A 15,881-nucleotide genomic window follows, 5' to 3' on the forward strand; every position below is an offset into this window, starting at 1 on the left:
CCTGGTTCATTACTCAAAACCGCAGTCATGGGTCAGATTGCTGACCTGACTGCTGTCCAGAAGGCCATCACTGACATCCTCAAGCAAGAGGGTGAGAAACAGAAAGAAATTTCTGAACAAATCGGCTGTTTGCAGAGTGTTATATCAAGGCACCTCAGTGGGAAGTCAGTAGGAAGGAAAAAGTGTGGCAGAAAACGCTACACAACGAGAAGAGGTGACCGGACCCTGAGGAAGATTGTGGAGAAGGGCCGATTCCAGACCTTGGGGGAAGCAGTGGACTGAGTCTGGAGTAGAAACATCCAGAGCCACTGTGCACAGGCGTGTGCAGGAAATGGGCTACAGGTGCCGCATTCCCCAGGTCAAAGGTCAAGCCACTTTTGAACCAGAAACAGCGGCAGAAGCGCCTGACCTGGGCTACAGAGAAGCAGCACTTTGGACCACTGTTGTTCAGTGGTCCAAAGTACTTTTTTCAGATGAAAGCAAACTTTGCATGTCATTCGGAAATCAAAGTGCCAGACTCTGGAGGAAGACTGGGGAGAAGGAAATGCCAAAATGCCAGAAGTCCAGTGTCAAGTACCCACAGTCAGTGATGGTCTGGGGGCCATGTCAGCTGCTGGTGTTGGTCCACTGGGTTTTATCAAGGGCAGGATCAATGCAGCAGCTATCAGAAGATTTTGGAGCACTTCATGCTTCCATCTGCTGAAAAGTTTTATGGAGATGAAAATTTAATTTGGTCTGGAATCGGCCCTTCTCCACAATCTTCCTCAGGGTCCGGTCACCTCTTCTCGTTGTGTTGCGTTTTCTGCCACACTTTTTCCTTCCTACTGACTTCCCACTGAGGTGCCTTGATATAACACTCTGCAAACAGCCGATTCGTTCAGAAATTTCTTTCCGTTTCTCACCCTCTTGCTTGAGGATGTCAGTGATGGCCTTCTGGACAGCAGTCAGGTCAGCAGTCTGACCCATGATTGCGGTTTTGAGTAACGAACCAGGCTGGGAGTTTTTAAAGGTCTCAGGAATCTTTTTCAGGTGTTTAGAGTTACTTTGTTGATTCAGATGATTATTTTTATTGCTCGTTCAGAGAACCTTTTCATAATATTCTAATTTTTTGAGACAGGGATTTTGGGTTTTCATGAGCTGTTTGCCAAAATCATCAAAATTAAAACAATAAAAGACCTGAAATATTTCAGTTGGTGTGCAATGAATCTAAAATATATGACAATTTAATTTTTATCATGACATTATGGAAAATAATGAACTTTATCACAATATTCTAATTTTATGACCAGCACCTGTAGATGAGTTTCAAACTTCCAAGAAGCTCATTACCGTAAAGGTAATGGGCTTGGCTTAATTTGACACAAAGCTGAAAAGTTTGTTGTAAAATAAAGTTTGTTAAAAAAGAAAGAAAAATTGACATTGGAAAAAAAAACTTGAAACTGAAAAATTATTTTGAAATTGAAAAAAAGATTGAAACTGACAAAATCTGAAACTGAAAATACCCCTGGAACACAAAAAGCAATTTTAAACATTGTTTTCAGCTTCATATCCTTTTTTCAGTTTCAAATTTTTATTTTCAATTTCAAATCTTTTTTTCAGTTTTAAATCTTGTATATTTAATGTTTGTTTCAATTTTTTTCAGTGTATTTTTTTCTTCATTTAAACAAACTTTATGGCCTCAATTTACCCACATACATTTTTCGTTTTATGGCGAAGTTCTGCTCTAATTCAGGACATTTCAGGAATCCCTCAAACCTGACTGATCAGTGAATTGATAAGTGCAGCACTGATGATTTCCAATACATTTACTGATTAATATAAGAAATACCTTTACAAACACTCATTCTTAAACTGCTAAACTGTTTTTTCTTTGTGCGACTAGAAATTTACTTCTAGCTAACTTTTGTAGAACAACACAAATCTGTCTTTGGGTTAAGAAACTATGATAATTTTTGAAAAAATCTAAAATAAACTGTAAAACTATTTCAGCTAAAGTTGTGCAGTTTTCACCAAGAATGATCTAGAGCTTTCTGCATGTTCTCCCTGTGCATTTGTGGGTTTTGTCTGGATACTCTCACAGTCCAAAAAAATGCTAGGTTATTTGGCTTCCCTAAACTGGCCTTAAGAGTGTGTGTGTGTGTGTGTGTGTGTGTGTGCTTATGTGTGTCTCCATATTCACTTTACTGGTTAAATGAAAATTCTCCAAAGTTAGACCATTTTTTTATTTGATTAATAGTCTAAATAAATTACAAAAATAATTAGTTTTAACCCCAAAATGTTTTTCTTAATGAATAAAACGGATGGATATTCAATCACAATAAAATAATTAGTTTTTGTAAAACTGCTCCACAGTAAAAATTAGCAACAATATTCCAGTAATATGAAAACACAGTAAATTCTAGCTTTCATCGTCTTCTCTGTATTTGAATTAAAACGTTTTAAGAAAGAGCCTCCTTGTGAGTTCGTTGATGAGTGCGCAGGTTACTCCTCTGGGAAAAACTCTTGCCACACATTTCACACGTGTACGGTTTCTCCCCGGTGTGAATTCGCTGGTGGATCTGCAGGTGGCTGACGCGGTCGAAGCTTTTACCGCAGAACGGGCAGATGTACCATTTCTCCTTGATGCGTCGACTCGCTGCAGTTTTGTGCAACTCCGGCTCATTTAAAGCAAACAGACTCCTGTCGGGGTTGAAAGCTGAAGTGTTTTTAGTTCGCCATTGTTTTTCTAAAAAGAACCCAACAGCTGTTTCTCTTTCTGCATGGTGTGATGTTTGCTGACTTGGCTGTGATTGGCTGAAAGTCAGGGGAGCGCTGGATTTACTTGAAGCAACTTGAAGCGTCCTGCTGTCCCTCGCGAGCCGATCAGAATGAGCAGCCTCCGCCGAGTTATCGAAGATGTCCAGAGAGTTTTGAATAAGTAAGATTTCTGAGTCCAGATTGTGTGAAAGATGGTTTGGTTCGAAGAAGCAGTCAGAATCATCCTCCGTGTCGCTGTCTCCCACTGAAACAGACACCCAGTGCTGGGTCTCTTGTTCTGGTGCTGCTTCAGCACATCGTTGGAGCCGATCATGGTGACCCACTGTGCTGCTTCTGGGATTCAAATCCACTTCCTGCTCCACAATCTCAACGTCATCATCCTCTTCCAGCTTCACTACAAATTCCTCATCATCTCTATCTTCAGATTCACAGAGATCTGACTTGCGTTGCTTTGCAGCATTTTCCTTTTCTTCCATCAGAACAGGTAGCAGAGCTTCATTATTCCCTGAAGAGTCTGCTTTATCCCGAACGCTCTGATCTGAAGGCAGTGTCTGCACTGATTCTACTGAAAGCCCTGAAATAAAAAAAAAAGAAAAAAGTCATCTTAATGAGAATGAAATGTAAAAGGGAGTCATCTTATTAAGTTTAAGCAACAAAATGAATAATCAACAAATTAAATCAGTTGCACCAGCAACCTGTATATTACAAGAAAATTCATTATTTATCATGTATAGAGTATGTGTTAAACTGTTTCTCACATGGAAAATCCAGATGCATCTAAATAAATTCACTGCAAGTTTAATTTCAGTATTCCAAATCAAAACTGAAGTTTATTTCATTACAAAAGAGTGATATATTTCAAGCATTTATGTATGTTAAACTGAATGGCTTACAACTAATAAAAACTCAAAATTTGAATATTACATAATTGCAACAAAGTACGAATTTGTAATACAGAAATCTCAGTGAATGGAATTACTGAAGTAGGTTAATACAAGTTACATGACTACTAAAATAAATTAAGATTGTTTTAATTCATTGAGCTACAACTGCTCTTACCGTGGTAGCAACAATATTCTGTAATTAAAAAGTGAGTACATAAAATTCTATGTCATGCATATAGCTGCAATTGCAGAAATATTTTGGGGCCATTATAAAAAGATTTCTGACTTTAATCTAAGCATTTAGAGGCAGAATACTTGGATTTTTCCAATGGCCCATCCAGTGTTTTAGCTGCTGTTCCTACCTTCGCCGGCAGGTGGCGGCAGATTATTTTGCTGCTCTCTCCTTGGTAAAGATGAGGACTTTGCTGCTTGAGAAAGAGCCGTTAAACGCTCGTTTTCCATTGATATCAACTTTCTGTTCAGGGCTTTGATTTCGCTCTCTCTCCGAAGAAGCTCCACTTGAACCACAGCGAAACCCTCCTCCCACAGCTTGCTGATTTCCATAACAGCCGCTTTAGCCAGCATCTCCATTATGGAGGTTAGCTTGCTCTGGAAAGCCACACAGTTGTTGTTGCTGCTGCTGCTGCTGTTAGCCATGTTGCTTCGGTTCGCTGGCTAAAGCAACGCCAGTGGGGTTTTACAGGACTTTTATATGCGACAACAAATCCAACAGCAGCAGAAGTTCTCACCTTAAAAGTTCACATTTACTGATTTGAGGCCAAACCATGGATGTGTAATACAATAGAAACAGGAAACGGTCATTAATCACGTGATAAGGATATTCGGCGCTCTTGATTGGCTACAATTTTCTGACCAGGAAAACATTATGAAAGCCAATAGTGCTTCCCATGTCTGTCCACTAGGTGGGGCTGCATTTCCATCTTATTGAAAAGAATGTTTTACAAAGAAAAATAATTTTCAGGTATATCATATGTACCTAAGTGTTTTAAACACACAAACAATGACAAATCTTATTCAAATTCCAAATCCAAAATACTTTGTCAACTCCAAAGCAAAATTAACTGTTGTTTTAACTCATATTAATTCAAATTCCTCAAAGAGTTATTGTAGATGGTGTTGACATGTAATGCATGCAGTTTACTTGCAACCTAATTACTAGTCTGGAAGGTCACGTAATGTTTTACTGCCATTTACCAAAGTTCACTTCTCTCTACTTTAGTGAAGACGTCAACTATTGGCTCTAAAAAGAACTGTTCGTCAATCAGTCTTTATTTATAGAGCACCTTTAATATGTACAATGTAAGTAACAACAACGAGCATGATAATAATAAAAACAATGAGTTTAACACGACAAAACATGAAAAAGCAAACTCTGAAAAAAAAATTATAGCTACAGACTGTTTTAATAGTAATGAGCCAGAAGAAGCAGACGTAACACATCTAAGTATAGATTCTAATATTAAGATTAGAGTTACAACTGTCCCTCACAAATAACTAAAACTAACTAACTAGAAACGTTATTCTGCATTGTACAACGCAGGTATAAATATATAGATGGACGGAAAGTTGGAAAATATTCAACTAACAGTGTCTCCCTAATCTTTTAACCAAATTAACTCCCGCTATTTAAACCTTAATTAGCACATTTCCAACTTCTAGCGCGACAAAGCAGCTCGCACGCTGATTGGCTGACAGACGTGCCCTTCCAAAGTGGGCGGAGTCAGAGCAGGGAGACGACGGAGCTGTCAAACACCGACAGTCGTTTGAAATATTATCAGAGGAGCGGATAACAAAACCGCAACACTTTACCAATGTGTAGACTAATTAACGACAGGAGCAAAGTGTTAGATTTTGGTGTTCAACCGCTGGATAAAAGGACTTCTAAGCCGTTGTTGGGAGCAACTTGTTGTTAAGTGCGTGTTTTGCAGGCTCTCCCTCTCAGGCTAATGTGTGTTAGCTCTTCGCTCCGCTTCAGTTTTGTTGACAAAACTAGCCCATTCGCTATCGTTGAGCTAGCTGCCGTGTTTCGGAGTTAGCTCGTCATTTTCTCAGAAATGTATCCGGGTACAGGCATGGAGCCCAGCCCGGACTGTTCCTGGAAACTCCTCCGTGAAATAAGACTAGGTGAGTAAAACTTTGAACACTAACAGGGGCAAACCTTAATAATGGCCACTGCCTCTGGTATTTGTTTACATTTTCCCTCCGAAGTTTGTATTATACGTTTAGCAAATTAACAGAAGTCAATCTAGAGATGTATGTATTTTACCCACTTGTATAATTGCTGTCATTTACATCCAGGTAGTGACAGGTTTTTACTACACGCCCCGTTAGTTTGTTCATTACTTGTAAGCCATTGAAGATTGACTGGCATGCACACACTTACACATAATGGATGTTTACCACAGTTGATTGCGGTCAGATATCAGACTGCTTTGCTTTTTCGTTTTGTGTGACCTCGCTAAAATGTTTTGCTATTGTTGATTTATGTGTACAGAAGTAACATCTAAAAGATCACTTAAATGTTTAAAGTGTTTTGCAGACATTGTGTGAGGAGAGGCAAAAACGCCAAGTGATCAAATTCACTTGGTCACTTGAAAAGACCAAGTGAATTTGGTCTTTTTAAACCAAATTCACTTGATTTATAAAGCACATTTAAAACAAGAAATTTGATTACAGTATTGTTCAGTAATAGAAAAAAATTTACTTATTGCAAAAAAGGCTGAGACACTAATAATTACAAGGAAGCCTAGTGGGAATTAATGTATTTTAAGCAGTTTGTTTTCAAAGTTTGCACTGCTACTGACTAATCCTCAAAGTGTTTGGCATCCCTTTGTAGCATCACTGTGGAGGAGTTCTGCCCCACTCTTAGTTGCAGAATTGTTTTGATTTGGCTACATTGAAGGGTTTTTAAGCATTAATGCTTGTTTAAGGTCATGCCACATCTTCTCAATCAGATTTAAGTACAGACTTTGACTAGGACACTCTAAAACATTGTATTTCTGAGGTGGACTTGCTTGTGTGCTGTTTCCTGCTGCTCAACCAAAGTGCAGAGCAGCCCCAGACCATCACACCACCACCACTGTGTTTCATAGGTCAATATGACCGTTTTCTGAAATGCTATATTGGTTTTATGTCACATTCATCAGGAAACACACCTTCATAAAAAGACACACTTCTGACTCATTGGTCTACAAAACAGTTTTTTGAAAGGTCTTGGAGGTGATTAAGAAGGTTTTGGTAAAAGTGAGAAATGTCCTTGTGTAAGTTTTAACTTTTAGATGAATACCAATCAGTCTGCTAGTTAAACCACGAAGACTGACCTTGATAGAACTTGGTGAGGCATGCAGTTCTTTACATAAGTTAGTGTTGGAGTAATTTTGTTTGGGCGGCCAGGCCACTTATGGGGTGGTTCAATACTGTTCCATGTGTTTTCCATTTGCGGATAATGGCTCTCGCTGGACTTCACTGGATTCCCAAAGCCATAGAAATGGTTTTGTCACTTCTTTATTGTCCAGGTCTGGCAGTAATAAAACCTGATTGTGTGTCAGAAAATGTAACTGTGAAGGGGGGCATCTATTTTATTTACACTCTTAATGAATAAAATAATTTTAAACTCTGTTCTGTATTTACACTGCTCATTACCTTTGCTTGTTACTACAAGTTGCTTGATGATTTGATACATTCAGGTTGGACAGAAAAACAAAAATCAGATGACATCGCAGTGCCATAGCGTGAATCAAACTGGTCCCAAGAGGGGTTCTTGAGGAACACCAGAATTAACAGCTATTTCCTGAAACCTTACTGGAAATGTTTGGTAATTTAGAATTAAACTAGTTAAGTTTATACATCCAGAAATTTCAGAAGAAATGGCAGCTGGGAGATTGGCCTGTAGTTATTTAAATCTTTGCAGTGACATTAAACTATTTGCTGCAACCTTCACATCATAACATCACTTATCTTTTGATTTATTGATGACATGTCCCATTAGCCTGTAATCCACTAGGACACAGCTGGATAACTGGATAGCTGTTCAGCGCCCTTCTCCAACCGCTCCTACAGTATTCAGCCTGAGGCTGCTTTGGTGTTATGCCCCATCTGTTTTGAAGTAGCAACAGGCCACATTTTACACAGGAAAAAAAGCCAGACTTTTAAATTTCCACCCAGTGTCCCTTTAGTGTGGTATTCTAAATGCATACCATTGGAATACGAAACCAGCAGGGTATAGTTTGGAAACAAATATAGTAATCAACATGGGTGGTTTTTGCCTATATGTGTATTTTAGCACTTGAAACGTCATTGAGGGTTACTATAGATGTAAAAAAATACACATATGAGATATTCGAGCTTATTTTGCTTGTTTATTTCATGATATGAATTCCTCATCACTGGATCTTTGCCAGTAAGGAAAATGCAAAAACTTTCCCTGTGATTCTTGTGACTCTGTATTGCAGGGGTCTGTAGAGCTGCATGCGGCTCTTCGGACCTCATTTGGTAGCTTTTAATAACTTGGTGGAAAATATCATAGAACTGAGCAGAGTTTGTGTACATAAAGCTAAAAAAAGGCTACACTTAATAGCTCTTAAGGAAATATTTGGATAGAATTTGCACAACAGAATGGCAGCAAAAGTTCAAGGAATACTTTTAGTAAATTAGTGTTTTTGTTATTGGGCTTGTTTTTCAATTTTTGGATCAATATGGAGCATTTATTCAAGAAATCCATCCGTTCTCTTCTTGTAAAAGTTTGATGTTATTCTTGGTTTTAAAAATAAAAAGTTTGTTTCTTCAATGTCAATAGTGAGATAATCAACTTTATAGAGTACTTATTTATTGCACTTACATTATAGGTCTAGAAAAATGTGGTTTTTGTAGGAGGGAAGCTAAATGACTCTGGATTGTAAAAAGTTGCTGACTCCTCATCTAAACAGTTATTTATCCACATATAGCCATTCATTTTTCTCTGCTACTTGTGTAAAACATCACATCTAACACTATAAAACTATAGTGAGATAAAAGTATTGATGGTGATTATTGGTGCCAATATGAAAATCTTTTAAAAAGAGATATTTAAACTTGAAGAGGAAAAAAGTACAAATTTCTTTCAAACCTAGACTGTTGTCACAAACAAAACATCTTATCTCTTATCTGTCTCTCAGTGGGTTTGTTTACTTTCAGATCAACAAAGCAGCTTTGACCTTATAAAAACGTATGATCAGATGTTTACCTAAAGTTGCAGCGTCTTAAAAATGTAAATGTATTCTAACTTTTCTAGCTTCTGCACAACAACACGCTTGGTTGAACTTATTACTTACTCATGCCTGGTTCACATAGCAAGATTTAAAAATTGTCAATTGATTTTCTAAACATGACACACAGACTTCACTCACCAAAATTACCATTTCATATGGAAAATCCTGCAAAACCTCTTGAGCGCAAACAAAAGATTAGAGTAAGTAAACATGGCAGACGAGGAAGAAGCAACAGTAATTGTTTGGGGACTATTTTAAATGGAACAAAAACAAGACAAACAGACGACTCTGACGTCTACCGGACTTTCTGGTGTGTCGTTTGAGCAGTCCGAATGGACCAGACCACTCTGACCACTCCATGTACGGCACGAATATCTCCTGAAATTATCTTTAGAGCCATCACAATTACCAGAACGTCTTTCAGAAAGGGTCTTCCCGGGTCAAAAATCAGCATAATTATCTTGTCCTTATTTAAGGGTATTGGAGTAAATGTTGCTGAACGCATATGCACACTTTTCAGATTTGTAGTTGCAAAAATTAAAGCAAGTTTCAGTTTATCACTTTACATGTGCTGACAGCTGTCACATATATGTTTCTTTCTATTAGTCTCACAGATGAAATCCCAGTGCAGTACTTCGAAGTTTGTAGTTTCTATGAAGCCACTGTACATAAAACATACTGCAGAATGATCCAATTAGTGGTTCTTTTGGCCCATAAACTGTCGTTCTGCATTTATATATCTGTCAGAAGTCAGAGCTTTACTTTAATGTGTTGTTGTTGCTCACATCCGCCCCTGCTCTGCAGTGATTCTGCTGGAGCCCAAGACGGCACGCTGAGGTCAGTGTTTTGTAAGATGCTGCAAAAACCTCTGGTCTGCAAAACAGCATGATGGAAAGTCTAAATAGCACCAGCATTCTCTGCATAGCTTAATTGGATTGTTGCTCTATTTATATACAACCTGATAATGGTAACAAAAGGGCTGCTTGCATGTCAGTTTCTTTTGCAAAATTATTTTCAGATTCAGTTCAGCTTAGTATAGACAAACGCAGTTTGAATTTCAAGTGTTTATTAAGGGGTTACTTTTAAAAAGCAGTTTCTTCAAAACTGAAGTAATCCTTATTTAAAGATAAATTTTTTTACCTTCTACAGTAGGTATGAGATGGTATGAGATTCTTATCAAATTGTACTTTTGTAGTAGAAATACCACAGCTTCTCAGTATTATGGTATTTAAACAGTGGTGTCCCTAAGAGGGGGGCAGAAGGGGCATGGCTCCCTCTTGAAAAATGCTCACCATCCTACTTTGCTGCCCTGAAAATGATGTTCATTTTAGAAAGGCATATAACTTCATCATCTTCAATGAAGACATAAATGTAAAACCCAATAAATAAATAAATAATAATAATGTTGGCCATACCTTTGAACATTTTCTAGGAGTGCCACTATATTAAATATATATTTTTTTTCTTTTTGTTTCATAAATTGCTTTTTTATGAAACAGAAAACCAACCAAATATGTTTTTTTATATTTATGTGTTTTTTTTATTGTTGTTTAGATTTTTATAATTAGAAATATAGACAAAACCATGATCGCTTAACATGCATAGCTTCCCACTCTAGTTTTAAAACAGTGTGACACTTTAAAAGATTGATAGGTTGTGTCCCACAGGATGATGCTGTCACCACCATGTTTTGTCTTTTGTTTTTTACACCATAACTGTCTTGCTTCTCTTTGCAATCAGTGATATTTACAGACATTTTCTTTCCTGTCAACAAGGGAAAAGTGCAGTGTCCCTCCCTCACCACAGAAACGGGGGCAACAAAAAGAGGAAAATTCTGTTTATTCCATCTCATTATAATGATTTTAAACTGTAGCTACAATATGATGGTAAATTTTATTGGTTTGTAAGTTTTAGAAACTTGAATAACTTGATGCAGATAGTGTTTCCAAACCTAAGCTGCAGTTTAATAAGCAGTGATGGGTGGATTTGCAGGAATCAACATTCAAACTTGTGCTCATGTTTGGTAAAAAAGGGTAGAGCACTTGATGAGGGGGTGTGAAAACAAAATCTCTTACTGGCTGCTGCTCTCTGTTATGAATAACGACTGAGCTAATGTTCTACTTGCTGACCTATTCTCGTCGACTCGCTCACTTCCTCACTAAAAGTGTCTCTGCTTTTGCATCTGGATTGAAGCCTTTCGGAAAATAGGCAGGAAAGTTCATGCCTGGTACTTTGGGCTTGCATTTGTCTTGGCACAGGCAAAAACTGTTGTTTTTTCTGCTGTGCCATATTAACAGGGCATAGAATGAAGTGTCATTGATAAAATAAATACTTTAAAAAAAGACAGAGGAGGTTGAAAATCCTTTTTAGGGCATGCCTGGGGCAGAAATGGGTCTCTCAAGCCATCCAGCTGGTCTGCAGCAACAATCCTAGTTTGTCTGTTTCTGTTGATGTGTTCAAATCTTTATAAAACTCACTTAAAATCTTGGGTTTCTACATGTATTCATTCTTATATCATTAAGCTGAATCTGTTATATTTTCCTCCTTTTCTTTTCTTCACACACTGTTTTGCAGCAAAGTTGAACTTTACATGATTGTTTACCTTTTCTAAATTAAGAAGATAAGCAACTGAGTGGCAGGCCAAGTAGAAGGCCATTCCTGGCAGAACGGTTCAAAGCTGTGCCTCAGGTTTTAAATATCATAATGCACTTTATGTGACACAAGATGACAAAGTTGCACTGTTAATTAAAATGTGTTCAAAAATTATCTTTGACCTAAATGCTCTATTTACATTTTTACGTAGGAAGTTATGATACAATTTTACTTTTTTTATACCACAGGTCAGTTTTAACATGTCTAAAGGAAAGATTAATATAGATTAGAGACTCACCTGGGTTTTCTGTTTCGCTTCCCTTTGAGTTCTGATGTAGTAAATGGAAATTTTTACCAATTTAGTTTTATTTTTTCAGTTTTGCTTTTCTAAAGAATGTTAAAAATAAAAGTGATGGAAGTCACTTGGTAGAGACAGCAGTTGTCACAGCATTGATTTTATTAAACAGTTAATATTAAACATCTGTTTAAACATTAAACAGTTTGTTAGTCACATAATATTGTGTTAGTGTATATCTTATATTAGCTCTACATTACTGTAAAACTGATGTATTTCACAGCAGTCAGGGTATTTGGGGAACATCATCTTCTTTCTTATGTTTCTTTAAGATTATGAAAGCTTCATTGTTTACACTGAGAATAAAAAAAGTGCTGTAGCCGCAGGCTGCCCTTCCTGCTCCTCTTTGTACCCTGCTGACTTTGTTTTGGCTGGCAGAACAGTTCGAAACTTGAACTATTCCCCAGCTTATCTCCCGTAATTGAACAATAGGCCCCTATTGCAACCACTACATTTGTTTTATTAATCCGTCTCAGTCTGCAGAAGTTGTTTCTATCACCTTCATTTTAGCGTTATTTGCATGTATGTGATCCTATAAGCAGTGACCTTTTTGGTAATTGAAGTATAATTGTCACTAAATCTTTCATATTCATCTTTTTTTCCCCCAGCTCTTCAAGGATTGTCAAGCATGTGAAGATCTTTTCGTTCTGGACAATCCATGCACAAGCAGTGAGGAACTGGACCGGTTGGTAACCGTGAAGGACATGAAAACAGGGACATCCAAAGTAAAATAAGAAAAAAAGAAAGACCTGAACTCTATGTGCGTGATATATCTCCTACCACAACTCAAACTGAACACACAGCGTGCTGCCGTGAAACCCTCGGCACCGTTAAGACACGCTATTCCTCTTGTCATGTGGGTACATTACAGAAACAGGCCCATATTACCCTCACTGGTATCAGCTTCTTTTACATCGCCATGGACCGGAACAAACGCAACTCTATTGCTGGGTTCCCAACATGGCCGGAACGCCTCCAGGAGGACAAGGATGGGACCGGAGGTGTAGGAAACTGTGAGATGGGCCCGCCCTCACAGGTCAGTTCTTACACCTTCTGGTACTTAATGAATGTAGTGGGCACTGTTGAGCCTGATTTGTGATATAAAGGCCAGTTCCCATTCACAAAAGTTAAATCTGTAGAGTAGGGGAGTCAAAATCATTTTCATTTTGGGTCATATAAAGATTATGAATGTTCCCAAAGTGCTGGTTGTGTTGATAAAACTCATTAACAAGCTGTTAAAATAATAATATCTTAAAATTAAATAACACTGAACATATTTTCATATTGATGATTATTTCACACATTCTCTGCTAAATTAGAAAATATTTGCATGGAATTTTGCAGGATTTGAGCTTATGTATGACGATAAATATTCATTTCTTTACTAGCCATGTCGATCATGGACTATAACTTGAGATCCAGTAAGGCTGAGGCAGCAGTGGAGTAGAAATACTACCACCGGTTTCCATGGTTACCCACCATTGTCTTGCTGTTTTAACATTAGCTAGCGTGTTGACAGCGTTCTACAACTATTTGCCACACCATGATAAAACAAATTATGCTACCAAGTTGACATTAGCGAATGGGAGACGCCTTAATGAGTCAAACATTTTTCATGTTGAGTTAATAAATGACGAGAAAACCATGGAAACGCATGGAAAATAAACATGTAGCTGCGGCCATCAGAAATCAAAAGTTCAGGAGGCTGAACGGGAGGTTTTAAAAATTAAACCTCTGACAGCGGCGCCGGGCGAAGAGAGGTGATCTGGCCCCGAGTTGTAAATAATTTTATTAGCCTAATTGAAAATAGTATTACAGGCGACATGCACGGTACAGTGGGTGCTGACACAGTGTGACGTCAATTGATAATCCCTCTATATTGAATAGAAAAAAAGAGAAATGCAATTATTGTGTATGAATTCTGTGAGGTTGTGTGTAACTGCACTTCGGAGGCTGAAATTGGATCAATATTTAATATATTCAATATTAAAGGTTCCAACCCTGAGCCTTCATGTGGCGTTTTACCCTCTATGCAACGACTCTTAATTACTTGGAGCAAGCTCTCTTACTGTTTTATGTGATAATAACATACAGTTTCACAAAATGGATGCCAAGATATAAGTATATTTTTTTTGTTTAGTCCTTTTAATGAGATTTTTGAAGTGGGCAGACTGCTTTTCTCCATGGAAAGGACTCAGTTTGCATAATCTTACTCAAGAGAGAGCGTTTTATTGCTCTTCTTGTAAAGGTTGGATGAAAACCTAAAAATGGAACCAGATTGGTTCTTTAATTTTGTAATAAAAGCAAATAATAGGGCTGTACTGTATTAGAAAGCCATTCAGTGGCTATATTATTGGTAAAATTTACAGCAGTGATATAAAATCCACATTTTCTTACGACTCGTTTTTAAATGTATCTTTTTTTTAACTGTGCTTCCAGCACTCTGAACTTCAGCCTCTTGTTCAGTCCTTTCTCCTCTCCTGGAAGTCTCCATTCAACAGGCCGAATTTCTTAAACCCACAACAATTTTCATGCGTTGGCAAACAATTGAATTTTACATATTAGAAAGGGCAGGCACATGTGTTGGTTACAAGATTACGTTATAATTTTTTATTGAATTAAGTAGATTCAAACATTGGATGCATGCATATGTGTAAAAATGCACTGCCTAACAGAGCATATGATGAGGTAAATACATGAACACATTCGCTTTAAGAAATCAGTCCAGCTGTCATTGCAATCCTAACTTGTAAAAAAACAAAAATGCATTAAAAGTGACATTTGTTGGCCCACACAGACTTTTGTCAATATTTCCTTTTGGATTGAATGCAATTAAGTAATTACTGACCCTGCTATTTATGAGTATTTATTTTATCAAAGAGTCAAGTAGGTTTTTTGGTTCAAGATTTTCCTTTATTTAATTGGACCTAGGTCAAAAGAGACTCTTTGAATTGTAAAGGTTGTTATTGATGAAAAGATCCCTTAGTGATTTGTGCTTTTGACAGCGAACATCCAAAACGAACAATTAGTGATTCCAATCCATTGGTTAAACAATTTATTTATGTATTTTTGCAGATTTTGATCTGCAAAAACACAAAAATGTGCTTTAGAATATAAATACTGCACCTCAGTGGGGGAACTGAAGTGTACCAGCAGTAAATTTAAAGATAAAATATGAAGAAAATGATAACAAGAGACTGTACAGTATCGGTTATATTGAAAATGCCCTTCTAACTTTCTCCATCTTTTGACATTTATTTTCAAGTTTTTGAGCTCATCATGAAGTAAGAGTCTGTAAATAACCAGGAAAGTTTGGAATTTGGAACATGAATATTATGTCACTTTTTTCACCCGTTTGTTCTTGTTTCGTCCAGGTGGGCAGGGTGTGTCCGTCCTCCTACAGAGCCCTCATCAGTGCCTTCTCCTGCCTGACACGCCTTGATGACTTCACCTGCGAGTGGATTGGCTCTGGGTTTTTCTCTGATGTTTTCAAGGTGGGTGGAGAACGGAAATTACCTCCCTGTTTATCCTCTCTGAAGTTTTTTTTATGCTGAACCTTTAGATCCTTTGGATTTTCTTCTCATGTCCTCTCATTTTTGATTTCACACATCAACACCCAATTTGGAAAATTACAGAAGTGATAATAGGCTTTTCATGACTTTTCTATGTCTCATTGGGTTAAGGTTAGAATATCATATGAGTAAAAAGTTGTGAGCAATTACTGTTTTTAAATTGATGCAGATGTTGAACTGAAGGTATTTTTTTAATTTGGTTTGACTCTGTCACCTTAGCGAGTTGAAAACTTTGTGTTATCTTCAGTATCTTTGACGTTTTGAGGTCAAGTTAAACATCACTTAAATCCCCCTTTCCCTCCAGGCGTGTCACTGGAGGTCACAAGCACTTTCACAACTAAAAATTTGACTTTGTTTTACAAACTGTCATCTATCACAGTACTTACCACTTGCTGAATTATTGGAAGCCTGTCTGAGTGAAAATTTATAAGAACGATTTTGGTTTAGATAAAGT

At 37.4% G+C, this 15,881-nt stretch overlaps 2 protein-coding genes across 2 annotated transcripts in view; one reads left to right on the forward strand and one right to left on the reverse strand.

Moving 5' to 3' along the window:
- Positions 1–2,208: 2,208 nt before the first annotated feature.
- LOC106931216 (uncharacterized) lies at positions 2,209–4,501 on the reverse strand. The gene is made up of 2 exons (XM_015009205.2): positions 4,004–4,501; positions 2,209–3,331 (listed from the first exon to the last, which is right to left on the reverse strand). The coding sequence occupies exons 1-2, from the start codon at positions 4,296–4,298 to the stop codon at positions 2,439–2,441; spliced, it is 1,188 nt and encodes a 395-aa protein (XP_014864691.2). The 5' UTR covers positions 4,299–4,501; the 3' UTR covers positions 2,209–2,438.
- An 831-nt stretch (positions 4,502–5,332) lies between these two features.
- Positions 5,333–15,881, forward strand: part of tesk2 (testis associated actin remodelling kinase 2) — a 38,758-nt gene continuing 28,209 nt past the window's right edge. The window contains exons 1-3 of the mRNA XM_015009200.2: positions 5,333–5,786; positions 12,464–12,891; positions 15,230–15,349. Coding sequence (XP_014864686.2) covers positions 12,775–12,891; positions 15,230–15,349 — 237 coding nt within the window. The 5' untranslated portion in view covers positions 5,333–5,786; positions 12,464–12,774. The remainder of the gene's footprint in view (positions 5,787–12,463; positions 12,892–15,229; positions 15,350–15,881) is intronic.

Source organism: Poecilia mexicana, unplaced genomic scaffold (assembly GCF_051168715.1).
Source record: "Poecilia mexicana isolate PSO_F unplaced genomic scaffold, ASM5116871v1 scaffold_17, whole genome shotgun sequence".
NCBI classification, from domain to species: Eukaryota; Metazoa; Chordata; class Actinopteri; order Cyprinodontiformes; family Poeciliidae; genus Poecilia; species Poecilia mexicana.